At 61.1% G+C, this 19,448-nt stretch overlaps 1 protein-coding gene across 6 annotated transcripts in view; it reads left to right on the top strand.

The window, feature by feature from the left end:
* Nucleotides 1-19,448, top strand: part of VAV2 (vav guanine nucleotide exchange factor 2) — a 167,944-nt gene that overhangs the window by 134,187 nt on the left and 14,309 nt on the right. For 3 of the 6 annotated variants that reach the window (XM_064490738.1, XM_064490741.1, XM_064490740.1), the window contains exons 9-20: nucleotides 5,220-5,319; nucleotides 6,232-6,327; nucleotides 6,974-7,042; nucleotides 8,576-8,662; nucleotides 10,951-11,036; nucleotides 11,797-11,929; nucleotides 12,871-12,885; nucleotides 13,755-13,864; nucleotides 15,039-15,140; nucleotides 15,544-15,632; nucleotides 18,326-18,342; nucleotides 19,156-19,177. In XM_064490738.1, the coding sequence (XP_064346808.1) occupies nucleotides 5,220-5,319; nucleotides 6,232-6,327; nucleotides 6,974-7,042; nucleotides 8,576-8,662; nucleotides 10,951-11,036; nucleotides 11,797-11,929; nucleotides 12,871-12,885; nucleotides 13,755-13,864; nucleotides 15,039-15,140; nucleotides 15,544-15,632; nucleotides 18,326-18,342; nucleotides 19,156-19,177 (926 nt within the window). The remainder of the gene's footprint in view (nucleotides 1-5,219; nucleotides 5,320-6,231; nucleotides 6,328-6,973; nucleotides 7,043-8,575; nucleotides 8,663-10,950; nucleotides 11,037-11,796; nucleotides 11,930-12,870; nucleotides 12,886-13,754; nucleotides 13,865-15,038; nucleotides 15,141-15,543; nucleotides 15,633-18,325; nucleotides 18,343-19,155; nucleotides 19,178-19,448) is intronic. The other 3 variants (XM_064490739.1, XM_031450915.2, XM_064490743.1) reach the window with 1 other exon arrangement.

The raw sequence follows: 19,448 nt of genomic DNA, 5'->3' as shown, positions 1-19,448 counted from the left end.
TTTCCCCCCTGGTAATCATAAGTTTGTTTTCTATGTCTCTGAGTCTGTTTCTGTCCAGTAAATAAGTTCACTTGTGTCTTTTTTTTTTTAACTCCTCATATAATTCATATTACATGGTAATTTTCTTTCTCTTTCTGGCTTATTTTACTTAGAATGACGATCTCCAGGTCCATCCATGTTGCTGCAAATGGCACTATTTTATTCTTTTTCTTCGCTGAGTAGTAGTCCATTGTACATGTACACCACAATGTCTTTATCCAGTCATCTGTCAGTGGACATTTAGGTTACTTCCATGTCTTGGTGATCGGAAACAGTGGCACTTCCCTTTTTATTTCTAGTTTTATTTCGATCCTTGAGTCCTCGAAGGCCCTGACATCCGCTGGCTCACCAATTCCACCAGCATTTATGATGCCTGTTCTGTGTGGCTCCTGAGCTCTGGGCCAAGGACACCGTGGTGAACAGAGCAGGCTCTGCTCTTCCTGGGAAACAAGTCCACAGACAAAAGACTTCTCATGAGCTGTGATAGTGGCTGAGAGACGGGGAGGGGGACCAGCGAGGTGGGGAGGGGGCTGGTATGCATCAGAGGATAGGGACCCCCAAGGACCCAGGTGAGAAGAGACCGCCTCTGGAGAGCTGGGGGCAGCAGAAGCAGAGGGCAAGGCCCTGGCCAGAGATTGGAGCTCTGACTATTTTGGGAACTGGCAGAGGCCAGAGGAGCAGGATTAAGGGCACAAAGTGAAGGTTCTCCAAGGAGCAGTTGCAAGGTTCTGCGGGCTTTGGTAGGCCAAGATAGGGATTTAGTTTTTTTTTTAATGAGGACAGGGGAAACCGTCAAGGAATTCTAGTGGCAAGATCTGAGCAGCTCAACACGGATGAAGGGTGGTGTAGTATCTGAGTACACTATGATCAGCACCGAGTGCAGAGGACAGTCACCTCCTTCTTTTTGGAGGTTATACTTCCATTAATGCAGCCTTGGTCCTCAGACAAGGCAGACAGATGCTCCTGTGAGCCTTGCCATGTGGGAGTGAAGGAGACATCTCCCACACAGAGGGAGCTGGCTCTGGGGAGGAGTTTGCATTAAAGTCCCATTGTTTGTATTCAGAGCTGGGGCTGGCCATGGTGGCGGGAGCCTGACCTCTGGTGGGTCAGGGAGTCAGGCAGGTTGGACGTGGGGCGGAAGGACCAGGAAGGACGCCAGCCTTCGGGGGAAGGCAGGAGACTGGCTGTTGGGGGCACTGCTGTGGGGCCTCGCGCAGGTCTTGTCAGGAGGAACGTCATCTGGAACACGATGAACAGCAGGTTCCCCCACCCGTCCCCCCGATGACGGGACCCGGTGGGATTTCCGTGAGTGTCTGGAGAGAGGCTCTGGGCAGGTGAGCGCTTTGGCACTCTGTGGCCTCTCCTTGCTCTAGTGTTAGACTCTGGCTGTGCCTTCCATTCACGGGGTCCAGGGTCTCAAGGGCCCGTCATCTCAGAGCCCAAGGCTGGGTGTCCTGCGTGGACACAGCCCTCCCATATCTCAGCGCCCACAGCTCCTGCTGGGGTTCGCATGGCTCCCTGTCTGGAGGGCTGCCCCGGACCCTCAGCTGGAGAGGCCTTTAGCTCCCACTCTGTCGATACCTTTGCTGGATGGCGAAGCTGAGGACGGGTGGGGGCCCTGGTCAGCGCTCGGACGTGCTGCGGTGTGGATGGAGGGTGAAGGGGTCAGTGTGAGCGTCCTGGGGCTGTTGTAACCACGGATCTCAAAGTTGGTGGCATCAAACAACAGAAATTTAGTTCTTTCTCAGTTTTGGAGGCCAGCATCCAAGCCAGTGTCCCTGGGCCACGGTCCTTCCTGCCTCTTCCAGCCCCGGGGGGCCCGTGGTGTCCTTGGCTTGTGGCCATATCGTTGTAGCCTCTGCTCCATCCTCACACGGCTTCTCCTCTGTGCCTCCGGCCTTTTCTCTCTTACAAGGACACTCCCTTTGGATTTAGGGCCCACCTTAGTCCAGTATGGCCTCAGTTCAGTCTTCACTATAATTACGTCTGCAAAGACTTTCTTTCTTTTTCTTTTTAATTGAAGTATAGTCAGTTTACAGAGTTATGTTAATTGCTGGTGTGCAGCATAGTGATACAGTTGTAGGTAAATATATATATTTATTCCTTTTCACATTCTCTTTCCTCATAGGCTATCACAAGATGCTGAGCGCAGTTCCCTGTGCTGTGCGGGAGGGCCTCGTTGTTCCTCTGCTTTATATGTAGCAGTTAGTGTCTGCAAGTCTCAAACTCCCGACTCATCCCTGCCCACTCCCTTTCCCCTGGTGACCATAGGTTTGTTTTCTGTCTGTGAGTCTGTTTCTGTTCTGTAAATACGTTCGTTTGTGTGCAAGTATGGTTCTCTCCTGAGGCTCCTGGTGGACGTGGCTTTGGGCTCCCCCATTCGGCCCAGTATAGGGCATCCCTGGCTGGTCAGCTGAGTCCCTGTGCAGTCCCACCCCCTCAATCTCAGGCTGCCCACGGGGTCAGCAGGGGTGTGTGTGTCTGCTCTGCAATTGGACGGGGATGCAAGAGGGTCCGGTTCTGGAGTGTCGTCCAAGGGACTCAGGAGAGACCACTGCAGCCTTGCCGTGTGGCTGGGAAGACTGGGCTTGGGCACCACGTGGGTCGTGGATTTGCTTTGGGACCCGGCCGGGTCACTGCCTTACTGGTGACCTAGGAGTCCTGTCGAGTCTCAGAGGCTGGAAGTGGTGCATCAGTGAGGACGAGGTGTGGCTGCATCGCAGGGTCTGGGCTGTACGTGGCCACGGTGCGGTCTCCTCCTCACCTATTTACAGATGAGGAGAACGGCAGGAGGCTTGTGGTCACAGCTGCTCGGCATGTGCACGCGTGAGGGCCTGTGCAGGCCGGGGCTCCAGGCTGGATGCTGGGACGCGGGGAGGAAGGAGACCCATCCCGGGGCTCGGAGCCGGTGCGGAGGTGGGGGTGACCCCGTCTCCTTTGTGCATGCCACCTGCCCGGACAGGCCTCTGCCCCGCTGCTCCCTGCCCATTCCATACTTCTCTGTCTGGCCCCACTGAACCAGGGGACAGAGTGGGGAGTGGAAGGGACGCAGCGGGAAATGATAGGGCAGGGTTTTGACAGAAGAGTACAAGTTTGCTGGCTGGAGAAGGCTGCCAGCCCAGGCAGATGCTATGGGGAAAGCAGGGTTGGGATCCGCTCTCCGCACACCTTGTCCGTCAAAACCTCGGGCTCAGCTGAGCCTGGGGAGTGTGGAAGCTAAGGGGGCCACCAAAAGGCTGGCTTGGCCGCTCCAGAGCTGTGGGGCCCCAGGCATTTGGGATGAGGTCTGCAGAGCACGGGGAGTGCGTGGGGGCCCTGAGAGAGAGCAGGAGGCAGGGGCCTTTGTGACCTGGGAGGTGAGGCGTCTCTGCTGGGCTGCGATCTGCGTTTTCGCTGCCCACGCAGATTTTCCTTGATGTGGGTGTCCAGGCCGTCACCCGTCAGCTCACCTCAAACAACTTGCACAGAAACCTCTGGCTCCAGGCCCCAATTGCTTCCAGAGATGATGGATTTTAAGCAACTTTTCAATGAAAATTCTCACTTGAATAGCAGAGTCACTTAAGTGGAAACCAGGGCTCAGGCCCTCGTGCACCGTGGCTCCTGGTCAGAGCGTCACACTCTGCCAGCTGGGGCCGGCTGCTTTCCAGGCTGCAGACACAGGACCCAGCCCTCTGCCCCAAACCCTCAAGGCCCTGGGGAGGTCTTGGCAGAGCCGGGGTCTCCCGATGCCTGGCCCAGCCGCGGTCAATGCTGGCCCCCTGGGCCCTGTGGGGAGACCCCAGGGATTCCCACGGACCAGGAGGCTCTGGAGCACCATCCCCCCTGGAAAGTGAAGCCAGTGACGGCACAGGCCCGACTGCCCACCCCGCGTGCCTCGCCAGGTGCCCCCAGGTGAAGCTGCGTCCACGGGGGACAGAGAAACGGCCCTGAGGCCATCTGGGCCTGTTCCCAGAGACTGTCCCGAGCTTCCCAGAGCCGGGCTGGGGGCGGCCTCCAGACGTGTGCTGACACGCAGCATAACCTGGCATCTGACAGGTTCCTGTCACTGGGATCCCTGTGCATGGCCTGGCCTCCTGGTGAGGCTGCGTTGGCGGCCAGACCTTCACCCCTTATTGGCTGAGGACTCTTAGCAAGTTCATTGAGGCCTCAGTTTCCTCGCCTGAGAGTGGGGTTCATCATCCCACGTCTGTAAGTGGGGTGAAGTCATGACGTCGTGTGTGAAGCATCCAGTCGGGGTGGCTCCCAGCGCTGGAGGCGTCCCCGGCCTGGTTCTTCTGCAGGGGCCTCTTCTGTAGCCAGGTGACCGGGTTTTCGAAGATGAAGTTTCAGGCTAGTGACGTGAGGCCCTGAGAGCGCTGGGGCCCTGGGGCTGGGGGCTCCCGTCTGTGGGCCCTGGGGGACGGTCGTGCGCCCAGTTGGGGACAGAGAATAGGGGGTTAGGAGGAGGCAGCACAAGATAAGACCCAGGATGGCTGGTGGGAGACCGGGATGCAGTGGACGCAGCGGAGCCTGCAGGGGGAGGCGGGGCTGGATCACAGAGAGCACCTGCTCCCGCGGCGGCTTCCCCACGGCTCCTCTGGGTGCCCGAGGCCCTCGCCGACGTACCCGTCTCCCAGGTGCCGAGGGACACTTGGGGCTGACGTCACCTTGCCCGGAGAGGCGGGTGCCTAGGATCCAGGCACAGGGCAGCAGTGCCGGTTGCAAGCAAGAGGGGCCCACAGGGTCCCCGCACCTCGAGACGTCAGCTCAGGGGCCACCAGGACGGGCCTTCATGCCCCGTGTGTGGGCTGGAGCTTCAGCCTGCTGAGGTCCCCCCGCCTGGGAAAGGGGGCTTCTCTCCAGCTTGGCCTTTTCCAGGGTCAGGATGCGGGGCTGAGGATGGCATCCCCACACCGGGTCCTGACCTGAAACAGAACCACAGAAGGGTCTCTCTTTGGGTTTGGGGAGGACAGGGGTGCCCTCCATCCCAGCATTTGACAACCCTCCTCCAAGGCCGGCGGTATTTCAGGAAGGGAGGGAGGCAGCCACAAGGAAAGAACAAAACCATCAAATGTGTGAGCGCGTGGGGAGCTGTCACGGGGAGTGACCCGTCTGCTGTGCTTAGAGCCTGCGGTGAAAGCGGGCTCACGACGAGTGTGTGTGTGTGTGTGTGTGTCTGTGTGTGCGCCCCTGCCGTCCAGGCTCCTGATCTATGGGGAGTACTGCAGCCACATGGAGCACGCCCAGAACACGCTGAACCAGCTCCTCGCCAGCAGGGAGGACTTCAGACAAAAAGTCGAGGTAATGGGGCTTCCCGGCCCGGCCCTGGCCCTTTCCAGTGCTCTGGCCTCTTGGGGGTCTCGTGGGAAGGTAGGGACGGGGCAGTGATGTGACTTTTTGTGTAGATGTTTTTGGAGATGATTTTTTTCCTTTCTGTTTTGTTGGGGTTGGGAGTGGGCAGGGGAAGCTCACCGTCCCAGACCAGGGCCCAGCCTGAGTCCCTGGGGTGCGGGGGTGGCAGGGCCCGGGACCAGGTCCAGCTGCGTGAGGAACTGCGACTGACCCCTGACCCGGGCCCGCTGGGACGCCAAGGGGGCCCTAGGTAACGGACGTTGCTGGGAGCCTCAGAGCCTCCCACCCCTGCTGTGTCCTCACCCCAGGCTCAGGGCTGGACTCTGGTCCTTGCTGAGTTTCCCGCGTGAGCCCCTCTCCAGGCCCCTCACTGGGGCAGCCGGGCTGCCCCCGGACGCTGGACTTCTCATGTGGTGTTTGGCCAGACTGTTTCCAGAGTGAACCCTGGTGCAACGTCCCTTTGCTCCAGGAATGCTGGGCATGACGCCCCCTCTTGGAGATGCCTGGTGCTCCTGTGTCCAGGCAACCAGTGGGGAGCCCCTGAGGGCAGCCCACCTCAGTGAGCTGGCTTCCCGAGTGTCTCTGGTAGACCCCAGGCCAGGGGTCAGTCAGAATCCCGGAGACCCCACGTGGCCGCTGCAAACCCCTGAGGCTGTGAGAGGCAGCCGGCCCCCATCCACCTGTCTGCACACACCTGGTTGGGAGCGTGTCTCCGGGAGCCAGCCCGGGGAAGGCCCAGATGCCGGGGCCAAGTTCTGGGCTTGGGTCGGCCCCGCCTCCCCAGGCTGGGGTCGGGAGTACTGGGGCCCAGCGTTGCCGGGCAGGGAGCTCTGAACTCATTTGCTGCTCCCCGGCCCTCAGGAATGCACGCTGAAGGTCCAGGACGGCAAGTTTAAGCTGCAGGACCTGCTGGTGGTGCCCATGCAGAGGGTCCTCAAATACCACCTGCTTCTGAAGGTGAGAGCGGCCAGAGTGTCAGGGCCCGGCAGCCTCCAGGGCTGCGGGGGCCACTCAGGGAAGACAGTCCGGGCCCCGCACGTGAAGACTGAAACGCATGTCAGGGTCGGGCAGCGCTCGGGTGTCTTGTGAACGTCTGTCATAGCGAATGTACAAGGGAAGTTATGATTCAAGTCAGTAAGAGGGCAGAAGAACTGGAAGGAGACAGAAGTGTCACCAGGCCGGGAATACGAGCCGTAGCTGATCACTGAACCCAGTCCCCGAGCTTCCTGGTGGCCATGGAAATAGAGTCATTCTGGACAGACAGGCCTGTAGGGCGGACAGTTGTTTCTGCGAGGAGCCGTGCAAAGCCCGTCAGTGAATCAGCAGGCCCCCTACCGTCTCAGCACGCTGCTTTACATCGTCTTAATGTCCCTTCCGTTGTCCACGAGAGTTGGGAACACATCACCTTGCAAGCGGTGTGTCCCCTGGGTTAGCGCTGGCTGTGTGCCTGCTGGACTTGGGCAGCCGGACCAGATCCTGGGTGGGCGGGCGGGCTCTCGTCCCGAGGGCCCGGCTCTGCATGCACACCCGGTGCTGAGTGGGGGAGCGGGCAGAGACCAGGACCCCCGAGTGGTGACTCGTAAGTCCCCTCTCTCCCCTCCAGGAACTTCTGAGCCATTCCACCGACCGGCCAGAGAGGCAGCAGCTCAAAGAAGCGCTGGAGGCCATGCAGGTGGGCGGGTACACGGACGGGGGGGGGGGGGGGGCGGGCCAGCTGGGGGCGGGAGGCGCCAGCACTTGGACTTGCTAACAACGTTACCTCGTGACCGTAGGCGTAGATTTTCCTGGGACATCAAGAGGCAGGGCAAGGGGCAGGGAGGTGGGTGAGACACACTCAAGGGCGGAGGCTGGGTGGAGGGGGGCTGCCGCAACGGCTCTCTTCCTGATGTCGCCTGGCCCACAGTGACTCCACCGGGGCCGCTCTTCCTCCTGCTTTCCTGACCGTCTGCCAGGGCCGCCACCCGTACCCGGGCACTGGACTCAGTTCTGGGCCACCTGGCACGGTGCTGCCCATGGCCCCGGGCTGCAGCATCTGCTTCTGGAATGCCCGCCACCCCCAGCCACACCGCCTCTGCCCTCCAAACCTCTGTCCTTGGAAGCTCACTGTGCAGCTCAGCCCCTTGGAAGGAGAGCCTAACTCACGTCCCTCCTCTGCTCAAGAACACTCTGTGGCTCCCCGTTGCCCACTGAGTCAGGCTCCTCATTCCGCAAGCAGGCCCCCCCCAGGTGCTGGTGCCGGCTTTGCAGCTGTGTTTACCACCATTGCCCCACCTCCCAGGCAAGCTGGGCCGCTCTCAGCCCCTGAATGTGCTCCGTCCTTTCCCACCTGTGTGTTGGCTCAGGCTGATCCTGTCCTTGTCACCTAGCTACGTCCTGTGCCACCTCGGTCTTTGCAAAGTGACATTCCCAGGATTGTGCCCTTTCTGGTTTCCGTCCCCCCGCTGCTCAGTGGTCTGTGTCGAGAGCTTCTTGGAGTGGCCCTGTGCTCCTGGAGAGCTTCACTCCAGCCGTGTGTGGACCCTGTGGCCTGGACCACCACGGAGGCCACGGTGGTTGGATAGCTCACTAGGCCCATCTTGTAATGTTGTGCCTCAGGGTCTCGGATTCTGCCCTGCCTGTGGGCTCCTCATGGGGACCACCTGGAGGCATTGGAGGGGAGGCTGGAGCCAGATGTCACCTCCACCCTCCGCCTGGTTCAGGGACTCCACTCCAGACACTGGGTGCCTGGCCCACTCAACCCTCTGGATTGCAGCGGGCAGTGCCCCCTGGTGGCCAGCAGGAGGCTGCAGTGTGTGGATGGTGGGGTAGACAGGGTCCCTGAGTTATGCCGAGACTCCGGGAGGGATGCCCACTTCCTGAGGGCTAAGAAGTGGGCTGGTCCAAGTCTACTGTGCTGTCAAGAAAGGGGCAAGGGACCCCCTAGAAGGGGTGGAGAGCTGCTGTAGGAGACGGGGTTTCTTGGCCCACTGATGGGGTGCAGCTTTGGGGTGTCACCTTTCCTGCCTCATTTGTCCAGTGAGGTGATGCTTCTCACCCTTGCGCCATTTCCAGGACCCGCCACCTCTGGGGACGGTGGAAGGTGCTTTGGAAATGCCCCGCCCCTGGACAGGTGTGGTGGGGGTTGGGGGCTGAGCCCCCTCCCGCCCCGCCCGGCACAGACCTGCTCACCCCGTGCTCACCCGGGCCCACCCCTGTTGTGTTCCAGGACTTGGCGATGTACATAAACGAAGTTAAGCGGGACAAGGAGACCCTGAAGAAAATCAGCGAATTTCAGAGCTCTATAGAAAATCTGGTGAGTGCGGCTGACTCCCCAAAGAGTGAAGATTAAGACCGTATACACGTACTTCCTTTTTCAGTTTTACCAGGTGGAATTACTACAATTTGACTGCACATTTACATCATGTTGTATGAAGACCACATATACGTATTTTTTAAAATTTCGCAATATTGAATAAGCAGAAGGTGACCATCCACTCCGTCCATCCCGGGTGGGGAGGCAAGCGGGCCATGCCAAGCGCTGCCCTCCGAGAGCCCGGAGCAGCTTCTGGGGCTGGGTCTGACCTCGGACCACCGGCTGTGCGCCTCAGCCCGCCCGCCCGCCCTGAGCGCAGCGGTGGCCTCGGGCTAAGGGCAGCTCCGCCCTCCCTCCCTGGCCTGGACCAGACTTTCTTGGGTCCAGGAGGAGGATGTGGCTCCCGGGGAGGCGGGAGGCTCCTTCTGGTCCAGGACCCCTGGCCCACTCACAACTCCTGTCCCAGGAGGGACAACAGAGAGGGTCTGGTCACCCTGCCTGGGAGCTGCCCTTGGCTTCTCCCCTCCCCCTTGGGCACCAGCACGCAGGGCTGACACCTCACGGGACCCTGCCCCCAGCCTGGTCCGTCAGAGGCTCAGCCTTGGGGTGTTGGGTGAGCCACCGTGTCCTGCAGGGCCATCCCAGGAGGCAGACAACTTCCCTGACCGTGCCAACCGGTCCCCACTTCTCACGGATCTGCCGAACATCTAAACAGTTTCTCCGCCTCGGCACCGTTGACTTTTGGGGCCGGATCATCTGCCGCACTTTGTAGGCTATTGAGCAAAACCTGGGGTCTCTGCCCACTAGTGCTGTTAGCACCCCCAACCTTTCGGGGGTCCAGGTGATGACCAGATACACCTCCAGGCATCGCCGGATGTTCCCCAGGTGCAGAAGTACCCCTGGACGGGAACCATTGGTTTACACACATTTTCACTCTCTGGTCCCTGAAATTACAGGGTCCAAGCGGATCCCCGTCAAGGGCAAGTCAGCACAGCAGCCTCTGCGAAGGGGCCCGATGCCGGGGCCGCCCCCTGGCCCGGTCCCCCTAACCAGGGTCAGAAGCGCCCAGACAGGACGTTTGTGACGTGTCCCCCAGCAAAGAAAAGAGTTGCCAAACAGCATGAAGTCCCGACCCCATTCTTGTTTCCTTTCAGAGTGCAGAGCGGGCTGAGGATGGCTGCGCCCCAGGCTGCTGCAGCTGGTGCCTGGTGGGGTCTGGGGCTGTGGGTTCTCCTCTCACTGGGCGTCAGATGTTTTCTAAATGCTAGGCACTACTTTTGTAACACGAAGACCTTTTTGTTTTTAGTTTTTATATATGAGTAACATTTGCTCGTTAAATAACAAAAAGAAATCAGCAGGTGAGCAGGCGTGGCGCAGCCCTGCGGCCAGGTGCCCTGCCCTGCCCAGCCCCGCCGGGTTCTCCCGACCCGGTCCAGCCCTGCAGCGTTCCCCCGACCCGGTCCTGGCTCTGTCCCAGTCGCTGGAGGTGGCACTTTTCCTCGGCACTTTAGAGATGTGACACGGAGGCCCAGTCGAGTCCCTGAGCAGGGCGCTGGCCCCTCCCTCTGTGACACCGAAGCTGTGCCCTTAGTCATGCTCTGGCAGCTTCTGAAAAATGCAGAAAACTCCAAAAGAAGATGCTGAGAACCCCCATCACAGCGCCAGTGGGCCGGCCTGTCAGCATCCTGGGGCGTCCCCCCTTCCTGTTATGTCTGCATAGACCGTGCAGGGGACATGTTCAGGGACATCTCTCTGAATCAAAGCAGAGCGGAGACAGAAACCAGGCGGAAAACGAAAATGAGGTCTCTGCAAACTGGAGAGGGGGTTTTGCCTTGAAGGCTCGTCCTGTGGCCGTGAACCACTGGCAGGACCCCCACGCCCCCGCCCGCTCCATCTGATAGGCGCTGTTTGTTCTTTCTAATTTGGCTTCTCGGAGTTGGGCGTCTGGCTTTTCCTACCAGGTTCCCGCTCTGGGCTCCACACAACAGTGGCCTGTTTAACATGACCCACACCATCAATCGCTCTCTGTTGCCGCAGAGCTGGAGGGAGTCCTCAGTGGGGCTGGGGGGCAGGTGCCGAGCCTCTGGGGCCGGTTCCTCCCCATCCTCTGCTGCCCCTGCTCGTCCTCAGTGCCAGCCAGGCCCCTGGGCTCATCGCACAGCTCCCGCCCTCGGTTTCTGCGGGAAGTGGTCCCCGGTGCGGGTCTGCTTGCCCTGTCTCTCTGTGTAGGGGCTGGGCTGGGGGTCCTGCTCTGGCACTGGGGCTCACAGCCTCCCCTTTCTTTCCAGCAAGTGAAACTGGAGGAATTTGGCAGACCGAAGATCGATGGGGAACTGAAGGTCCGGTCCATAGTCAACCACACCAAGCAAGACAGGTGAGCAGAGCAGGTGCTGGGCTGGGCGGCACCCCTGAGGCAGGCACCCCACTCCCCTGCGGGTGGGGGAGCAGCTTTCCCGTGGACTCGGCTTTGTGTCGCTCTGTTTTAATTGCTTCCTTCATTCTTAGCGAGAGGGACGGTGAGCGAGGTCAGGCCCTGGGGCTGCTCTGCCCGGAGCCCGCACTGGGCTGGGCTGGGGGGGCAGCCAGAGGCCCCGGTCTGCGAGCCCCCGGGCCCCCGGGAGCCAGGACAGATGCAGTGGCCGCGTCAGCTCTTTGCCAGATGACTGCGCGGGGTGCCGGCGGGCGACGGACGAGCTGGCCCAGCCCGTGCCTGGTCCCCCACACTCACCTGTTATGTGTGAGACCAGGGGCCACGGCCAGGGTCGCAGCAGATCCGAGCCTGCCCCCGTGGGCTCCCAGTCTAGCGGCGGCTGGGCGTGTGAGCAGGCAGTGACCGTCAGAGGCCAGCTGGGGCAGCGGGGAGTGGAGGAGCCCATGTGCAGCTTGGGCCTTGGGGGCTGGGAGCCCAGGAGGGCTTCCTGGAGGAGCTGCATTTGGGCAGCCGAGACCTGGCTGAGGGGTCGGTCAGTCAGCCGCCGAGTGGGCCAGGCAGAGGGGGAGGGCTGGGCTTGGGCAGGGAGCAGCCTCCCGCTGCCCACCCAGCTGCCCGGCTGCCGCGCAGCCCCGGAGCCCAGCGCGCTGGCTGTGGCGCTGGCCGTGCTGACGGGTCCCGGGCCGCGCTGTTGTCGGGCCAGGTACTTGTTCCTGTTTGACAAGGTGGTCATCGTCTGCAAGAGGAGGGGCTACAGCTACGAGCTGAAGGAGGTCATCGAGCTGTCCTTCCACAAGGTGACCGACGACCCTATGAACAACAAGGACGTCAAGAAGGTGCGCCCGGCTTCCTGGTGGGGCCGCGGGGTCGGCGCTGCCGCCCCCCGAGGGAGGAGCCCGGGGCTGGCCGGAGGAAGGGTGGCCAGGCGGGGCAGTCGCCTTCTGCCTGCTCTGCCGGGCCCAGCACCTTCCTGGCCCTTGTCTGAGCCTTCCCGGGGGGGGGGGGGGGTCCGGATCACAGCTCCCCATTGAGGCGTCCAGGTTGAGGGGCCGGCCCAAGGTCTCTGGTGAGGGCCGGGCCTGAGCCCGGCCTTGGAGCTGACTCCAGCCCACAGGGGCCCCTGCAGCAAGCAGACCTTCCCGCTGCTCCCCGGGTTTGAAGGAGGGCTCTGGGTGAGCCTTGCTGCAGCTTGTCAGACTTCCATGTCCAGCCAGTGGGCTGTGGCCTCTGGGGGTGGGGCCTTACTGCTAAGGGCGGGGCCGTGAGTGCTGGGGGTGGGGCCGTGGCTGTGAGGGCGGGGCCGTGGCTGCTGTGGGTGGAGCCTCCGTGCTCTCCCGTTCAGCCCTGCTCCTGCAGAGACTTCTGCACATAGTGCTTGAGCACCTACTGTGTGCAGCCCTGGGCTAGGTGTGGGGGCCAGGAACCAATGTGCTAAAAATCTCAGACCCTGGACTCCACGCTTACAGGTAGAATGCAGGTATCACCCGGAAGAGCTACTAGGGGTGACCCGCCCGACCTTCATGTTCAGAACAAGCCACTAGGGCCCCGGAGGCATGACCTGAGGCCACTTCCCAGGCCGGGGCCAAATGCACAGCACGCCCTCCGAGTTCAGCCCCTGGCAGCTGGCCCTCTTGGAGGAAGGCCCTGGCCCTGGCCGCCCCATCCCGGGGCACTGGGCGGTGGGCGGTGCCCTGGACTGCGGGACCCACCGCGGGCTGGGCCAGGCCCCTGGGTGACCACGTCTCCCCTTTTCCTTTCCTCTCCTCATGCTTCCTAGTCTCATGGGAAAATGGTAAGCGCCTCGCTCCCTTGTCCTCGCCGCCTCCTCGCCTCCTGAGCCGGGCTGGTGACCCTCCTCCTCCTCCTCCTCCATCCTCCCCTCAGTGTCTGAATTACGATGCGACACATGTTCGTGATAACAGACTCGTCCACTACGGAGAGGAGTGGCGTGAGGGCCCGCCCTCCCTCCTGCTGCACCCGCTCCCAGTCCCGGGGTGAAGGATCTGGGTGGTTTCCTAGCCAGCAGGGTTTGTCTGTTCTCACTCTGCATCCTTTGTCTTCTCTTCTTCCCTTCCTCCCTCCCTCTCTCTCATCCTTTTTCCCTGCATCGCTTCCAACACAGACTTTCCAAACTCTTCTTTCTGGGCCCCCTGGGAAGCCCCGGGAGATGGCCAGGCCTGGTGGTGGCTGAGCGGTGGGGCAGCTGGGCCGGCTTCGCTGCGGTTCCCCGGGGCCATGGTCTTCTCTTCCTGGTTTTTTTTTGGTTTTTTTTCTCCTGTCATCCTACCTGAGACCAGTGAGGTTTTTGGCAACACATTTAGGAACTGAAAGTGGGTGGGCTGGCGTCCTGGAAGGGCCCCGGTGAGCTCCCGAACACGGATCACGAGAGGGGGCCCTGGCGGCGCCAGCAGAGACCTCCGCTGAGGACACGCCTCGGAGGGGGTGGTCCCGGGACATGCTGATAGAGGGGGTGCATACATGCACGCACAGGCACGTGTGCACACGCAGGCACGAGTACACACACACGTACAGTGCACGTGCACACGCGCGACTACATGCACAGACACGTGCACACACGGGCCCCAGCACGACTGTGTGTGTCCACGCGTCCACGTGCCAGAAGCCGTGCCTGTGGCCAGCGTGTCCCGTTTCCTCCTGCAGTGGTCCTACGGCTTCTATCTAATTCACCTTCAAGGAAAGCAGGGCTTCCAGTTTTTCTGCAAGACGGAAGACATGAAGAGGAAGTGGATGGAGCAGTTTGAGATGGCCATGTGAGTCTGAGGGCGGCAGCGCTACGGGGGTGGGTGCCCTGCATGGGTTTTGCCCAGGGAGCCTCTCGGACGAGAGGTGGTTCAGATCACCGGAGACCAAGCCTGTCTTCACCACCCCGTGACGCCAGCCCCACCCGGGGGTTTCCTCTTTGTTTGATCTGCCACAGCCTGTCCCAAGCAGGCTCAGCCGTCCCCTGCCCCTGGGGCTGAGCCTCGCTCAGCTAACTGGCAGAGCAGTGGGTGGCCAGGAATGGCCATGGTGCCAGGTGGACCTGTGATGACCTGGATCCTCGGGGCCTTATGGGCTGGTGGACTGTCACCTTCTGGGGAAAGCCTCAGAGTTGTTTGTCCGTGCCATGTAGGAGGAGCCCCAGTGTGTCCAGCAGAGAAGGGTGATCACCGGGGTCCCCAGACACATCAGAGCTTGAAGCCAGAGCGGCAGGGTCCTGGGGCCGCTGGGCAGGTGCCTGCACCTCCCTGGCATTTTCTTCCTGGGGAAATGGAGATGAAAGGAGGGCAGGTCAAGGGGCTGCTGGGAGGTCACATCTGGGATCCATCAGAATGGGTGGCGGCCTGGCGGTGGGCCCCAGGGGTTGCCAGGATTGGAGCTTCCTCCCAAAGATTCTATTATGAAATTTGTCAGGTATTTCCCAAGCTGAAAGAATGTTACAGTAAGCGCCCCGGACTCCTCTGTTCCCACCTTGTGCTGCCCTTTGTCACACACCGTCCCCAGCCCTTGCGCCACCTGCTAGCGGACGTGCCTCTCGGCGCCTCGCAGACATCGGTGCCCATCCCCCGGCTTGCGGGGTGCCCTGCAGGGGGAACTCCAGCTCATGATTTGTTCGGATGCTAACATTTCAAGCTTGCGGACTGAAATTCTAAGTGCAGTTTGCTCTCTTGACAAATGCTTGCACCCACCCATACCAAGCCCAGCCAGACGTAGCCTCTTACCATCCCCCCGGAAGGTTCTCGAATGCCAGTGCAGGTCCATGTTCCAGCCCCCTTTGGACCCTCATCCCACTGGGGTGTTAGGGCCCCCCCGGGTCTGCCCGGGAGCCGGGGCAGACCCAGGCTCTGTGTCCTGCCCCCCCCCCCATCCCCGGCCCCGCCCGTTCTGCTGGCTCACTGTTTTCATGGGGCTCAGGGAACCTGGCATCTGCTTCCCCCCCGTCAGGTCGAACATCAAGCCCGACAAAGCCAACGCCAACCAGCACAGCTTCCAGATGTACACGTTCGACAGGACCACCAACTGTAAAGCCTGCAGGATGTTCCTCAGGTGAGGGCCTCCTGCCCCACCCCCACCCACTCCCACCTCCCGGCCCCCGCGGGAGCCCAGCTCTGCGGCTGTCCTGCGTCCCCGTTGCCGCTGACCGCCCAGGCCGGTGCCGTGCTGGGCCCCAAGGACCTGGGGAAACATCCCCTTGCTGTGGGACCCAGCCAGCCCTCAGGTGTTTGGGATCTGGCCGGGAGAGGAGGTGACTGTCCCTGTGGGTGCCCAGGAACCCCTGTGTGGGGCCGCAAAGCCAGACCGGGGACTGTTGGAGGGGAGAGCTAGCACCAGGTTGCGCATTAGGGTGGGGGTGCTGGGGGACCAAGGCTTCGGGGAGTGGGTGCTCTGTGGGGCAGGACGCAGGGCGGGTCTGGCGGTCTGCCTCACCTGCCCCCCACCCCCGGTGCAGAGGCACCTTCTACCAGGGTTACCTGTGCACCAAGTGTGGCGTCGGGGCGCACAAGGAGTGCCTGGAAGTGACCCCCCCCTGCAAGAGCAGTGAGTACCAGCCCCCCAACCCTGCCCATGGACCCTGCGCCCAGGGCCGGGTCCTGAGCTGAGGGTCCCATCCCTCCCCGCTGCCAGCCCTGGCGGCATTCCCACATTCTCCTTTCTCCCATCGTGACCCCAAGGGGCAGAGACCAGATGGGAATAGTGAGGCCCAGAGAAGGGCAGACACCTGTCCCGGGTCACACAGTTTCAAAAGACCCAGCCTGGGTGGGAGGTGTGGGGACTTTATGCCAAAGTCCTCCTAACTTCGATCCTTGCTGGCTTGTCTCTGCCTCTTCTGCACCCCCTGCCCCACTCCAGCCTTAAGCCTCTAGAGTCTCCCCCCACGCAGAGGACACAGAGCGTTCTTGGCGGTTGCATGGCGGTTTCCGATCCCAGAGAAACACCTCACCCTGGGGTTCTCCTGCACCTGGAGAGGCCCAGCCCTGTTTAGCTGCAGCCACGTTCACCCATGTGCTTGAGCTCGGGGAGGGGAAGGGACTTGAGCCTGCCTGCCTCGCCGGCGCCAACACCCCTCTGCATTGTCTTGGTTTGGGGGATGAGTTGGGGGTGGGTGCCCAGCCTGGGGCGGCTGGACCGGCAGCCAGAAGATCTGAGATGATTCTGAAAGGTTTCAGAGCTGCTGCAGTCAGGGTCTGGCTGAGCCCTGGGTCTGGTGAGGCGCGGGCACTGTGGCTTCATCCTGGGGGCACCAGCCGGGTGGATGGGGCAACTGCAGGGGGGTCGGCACGGCTCTCCGCGAGGCACCCACATCCCCGTGAGATGGTGCTGTTCTGCCTCTGTCCACACTCGGGGAAGCTGTACTCATCGAGGGCTTAACATGCTCCAGGTAGACGAGGAGCTGTCAGGCCTGCTTGTCACCCAAGGCACCACCACCCAGAGTAGGAGTTTGTCGGTTCCTCCCTCACTGTGACTGCTGGCCCAGCGCCCTGATCCGGGGGGGTCCAGCGGGTCAGCCCAGACCCCCCGGGCCCCACCTCAGGCCACTCCGGCCGAGTGGAGATCCAGCAACCGCGCTGTCTCCTCCGGCGTGGAGGATGCTGTACGCGCCCACTGGCCCAACACGGCTCTCCAGCTTTGCCCGTGGACACTGCCCTCTGGTGGCCACGTGTCTTTTGCACAAGGGAACTGGACAGTGCCTTTCTCTTGGCATTTTTTTTTCCTGATTTTAAAAGTCACATACTTAACTTATCAAAAAACGAGAAGAAGAGAGAGAAGAAATAAAGAAGAAAATAACGAGCACTTGTGAACGTACCAAGAAATAACCAAAGGTGCCATTTTGGTGTAGTTCCTGTCAAGTGTTCTTATTTTTAAACAATCTTTCTGATCTTGTTTAATGGGATTATTAAGTACCCATTTTCCGTAGCAAGTATAGAGGAAGCTACAGGAAGAGATAAAATCGACGTATGATGGCAGCAGGCAAAAACAACCCCCGCTAGCCGTCACCTACCTTTGGCCTTTTTTTGCAAATGTACGCGCCCTCCCCCTCCCCCCCTGCCACCCACGATCTTTTTTTATGTTTGTGTGTTTTCGTGATACCTATAGTTGGGGCCTTACCAGATAGGCAGTCGTGTATCTTTTGAAAGCTGAAGTTATCGGCTTCCTCCCCGTGTCACTGACAGCCCTTGCTGGGCACCTGGTTTTATTTTAAGGCGCCCGTGGTTCCCCCAAGGGCATATGTGTGACTCCCTTCTTTGCTGCTCTGTGGGGGACCTGCCCTGCCCCGGCCACTCCTGGTTTCTCCCTCTGCAGAGCCCAGGCTGCTTCCTCTCCAATCCACACTCTTATCTTTCATTCTGGGCTCAGGCGGCATTCCCGCCTCGTCAGCTCCACCTCGGGACTGCGGCAGCAACCCGTGCCAGGGCCCATTTAACCATTTGCTGCCCCCAGAGCCAGGATGTCCCAGGGAGATGCCGGCTGCTCCCAGAGCCCCTCTCCTGGGGAGGCCCTTGTCAGGGCTGAGCCTCACTGCTGCCTTCCCTGTGGGCACCAGCTGCTCGGCCTGACCCTCCCCGCCCAATGCCCAACACCTGGCACCTCTGTCTGCGACTCTGAGTGTTAGATGGTGTTGAAGTCACATCAGCCACACATTGTGGTGCTGGCTTTGTCCGGTGGTGGAGTGGCAGTCCAGCTTGTCAGATGGCTGGGGCCCTCCCTGGCACTGTGTCCTCCCCTGGAGTCACCCCAGGGCAGGTGGAAAGAATCTTTGGAAAGCCTGCCTTCCATTTGATGAGCTGAGGTGCCATGTGTCCGTGGGTGAGCATGCTGGAAAACAGGGTAGCATCCCTACCGACACCTCCTGTCCCTTGCCCACGGCAGGCATCACTAATCAATTACAGAAATCCTCCCTTTGAGCCCAGGTTCCACCCAGGATCAGGCTGTTGGAGCAGAGCTGGCTCATGCAGGAAAACCGATTTTCCATTGGGTCCAATACTTGGTCTGCGTTCTCCCGTGGGCCCCCAGAGCTCAGGGTTTCCCCTCAGAAGTCACTGAGGGACATCGTGGTCATGTGGTGGTCACCCGCCAAACTTGTCCACAACCCGTGTCTGAAACGAAGGGCCTTGAAGCTCCCTTCACTCCCACACCCAGGCACACCCCTCGGCGCCTGCCTTGCGGGCAACAGCCCCCCAGGCCTCGGTGTTGGCCGCTTGCCCTCTAACCCAGATGTGCTTCCTTTTCAGGTTCTCCTGCAGACCTGGTGAGTCCACCAGACTGCTCCCTTCCCGCTGCCCTGCAGCCTGTGCTGCCCTGTGCCTGGAGCCAGAAAGACCCAGCCCTTCTGGCCCTCACGCTCCGGGGCCATGCGGGCTGGGAGGGCCCCTGGGGGTTGCGAGGGGCCTTTGTTTTCCTTCATGGACATCAGCAGACATGGGTCCCCGTGCACGGCCTCCTGGGCCCTGACGGCAGTCTCCCTGCCCGGCTGTCCCGTTCTGCCTGCAGCCGCCCCCCACCCCCATCCTGATTTGGCTTTGAGCCCTCTCTTTGGCTGACTTGGGGTTGCAGTCCCTGAATTCACCTGTAGGGTGTGGATGCCATGTCCCTTAGCTGTGGGGTCCTGTCAAATTAACCAGCACTTAAAGGGCTCCTGTTAAGCCCTGTGTGGGGCACAGAGATGCCCTCGTGGAGGAGGGAGGGCAGAATTTAGTGCAGGCAGCAGGACATGTCCCAGACAGACGACAAGCCCCAGGCAGGGAGGCCTTCTGCTGGGGTAGTCAGGGAATGCTTCCTGGAGGAGGTGGGAGTTAATGATAAGGGATAGGATGGGGAAGGGGAGGGAAGTCCCAGGACTGCAGAGGGGCCCAAGGGCAGAGGGCATAAGTAGGAATAGTGACACATAGGGAAAGGTTGTCACACAGGGAAAGAGGGTCACATATGCCTGTGAGTGTCCAGTACGTGTCCGTCTCCTCCCCGCTTCCTGCCTTGACCCTTCTGCCTGGGGTGTGGGGGGGAAGGGAGTGTCGATGCTCTGGCAGCCTTCCGTCCTCACTGTCCTCTGTCCTTGTCCTCACAGGATGCCTGTGGAGCAGGACCAGGTGAGTCTGCGGGACTTGGGCCTCCTCTGCTATTGTCCGTGTCCACGTCCCCCAGGAGCCGAGCCTGGGCCTGGCCAGAGTGGCCGTCAGCTTTGCCCAGTGCTCTGCGCTCCAGGCCCCCCGGGTGTGTGCCGCCCTCTGGCCCCATCTCCTCCGCGGCCACCGCCCCCGGAGCCTTAGTTTCTGATGGTGCAGTGCCGGGTGTGAGGATTGGGCCCAGCCTGCAGGGGTCAGGGTCCTTCTAGCCCAGGAGAGGCCCTGAGCTGCAGCC

Source organism: Camelus dromedarius, chromosome 10, assembly GCF_036321535.1.
Source record: "Camelus dromedarius isolate mCamDro1 chromosome 10, mCamDro1.pat, whole genome shotgun sequence".
NCBI lineage: Eukaryota > Metazoa > Chordata > Mammalia > Artiodactyla > Camelidae > Camelus > Camelus dromedarius.
The sequence above is the reverse complement of the archived record's forward strand: the minus strand, read 5'-3'. Positions and strand labels throughout refer to the sequence as shown.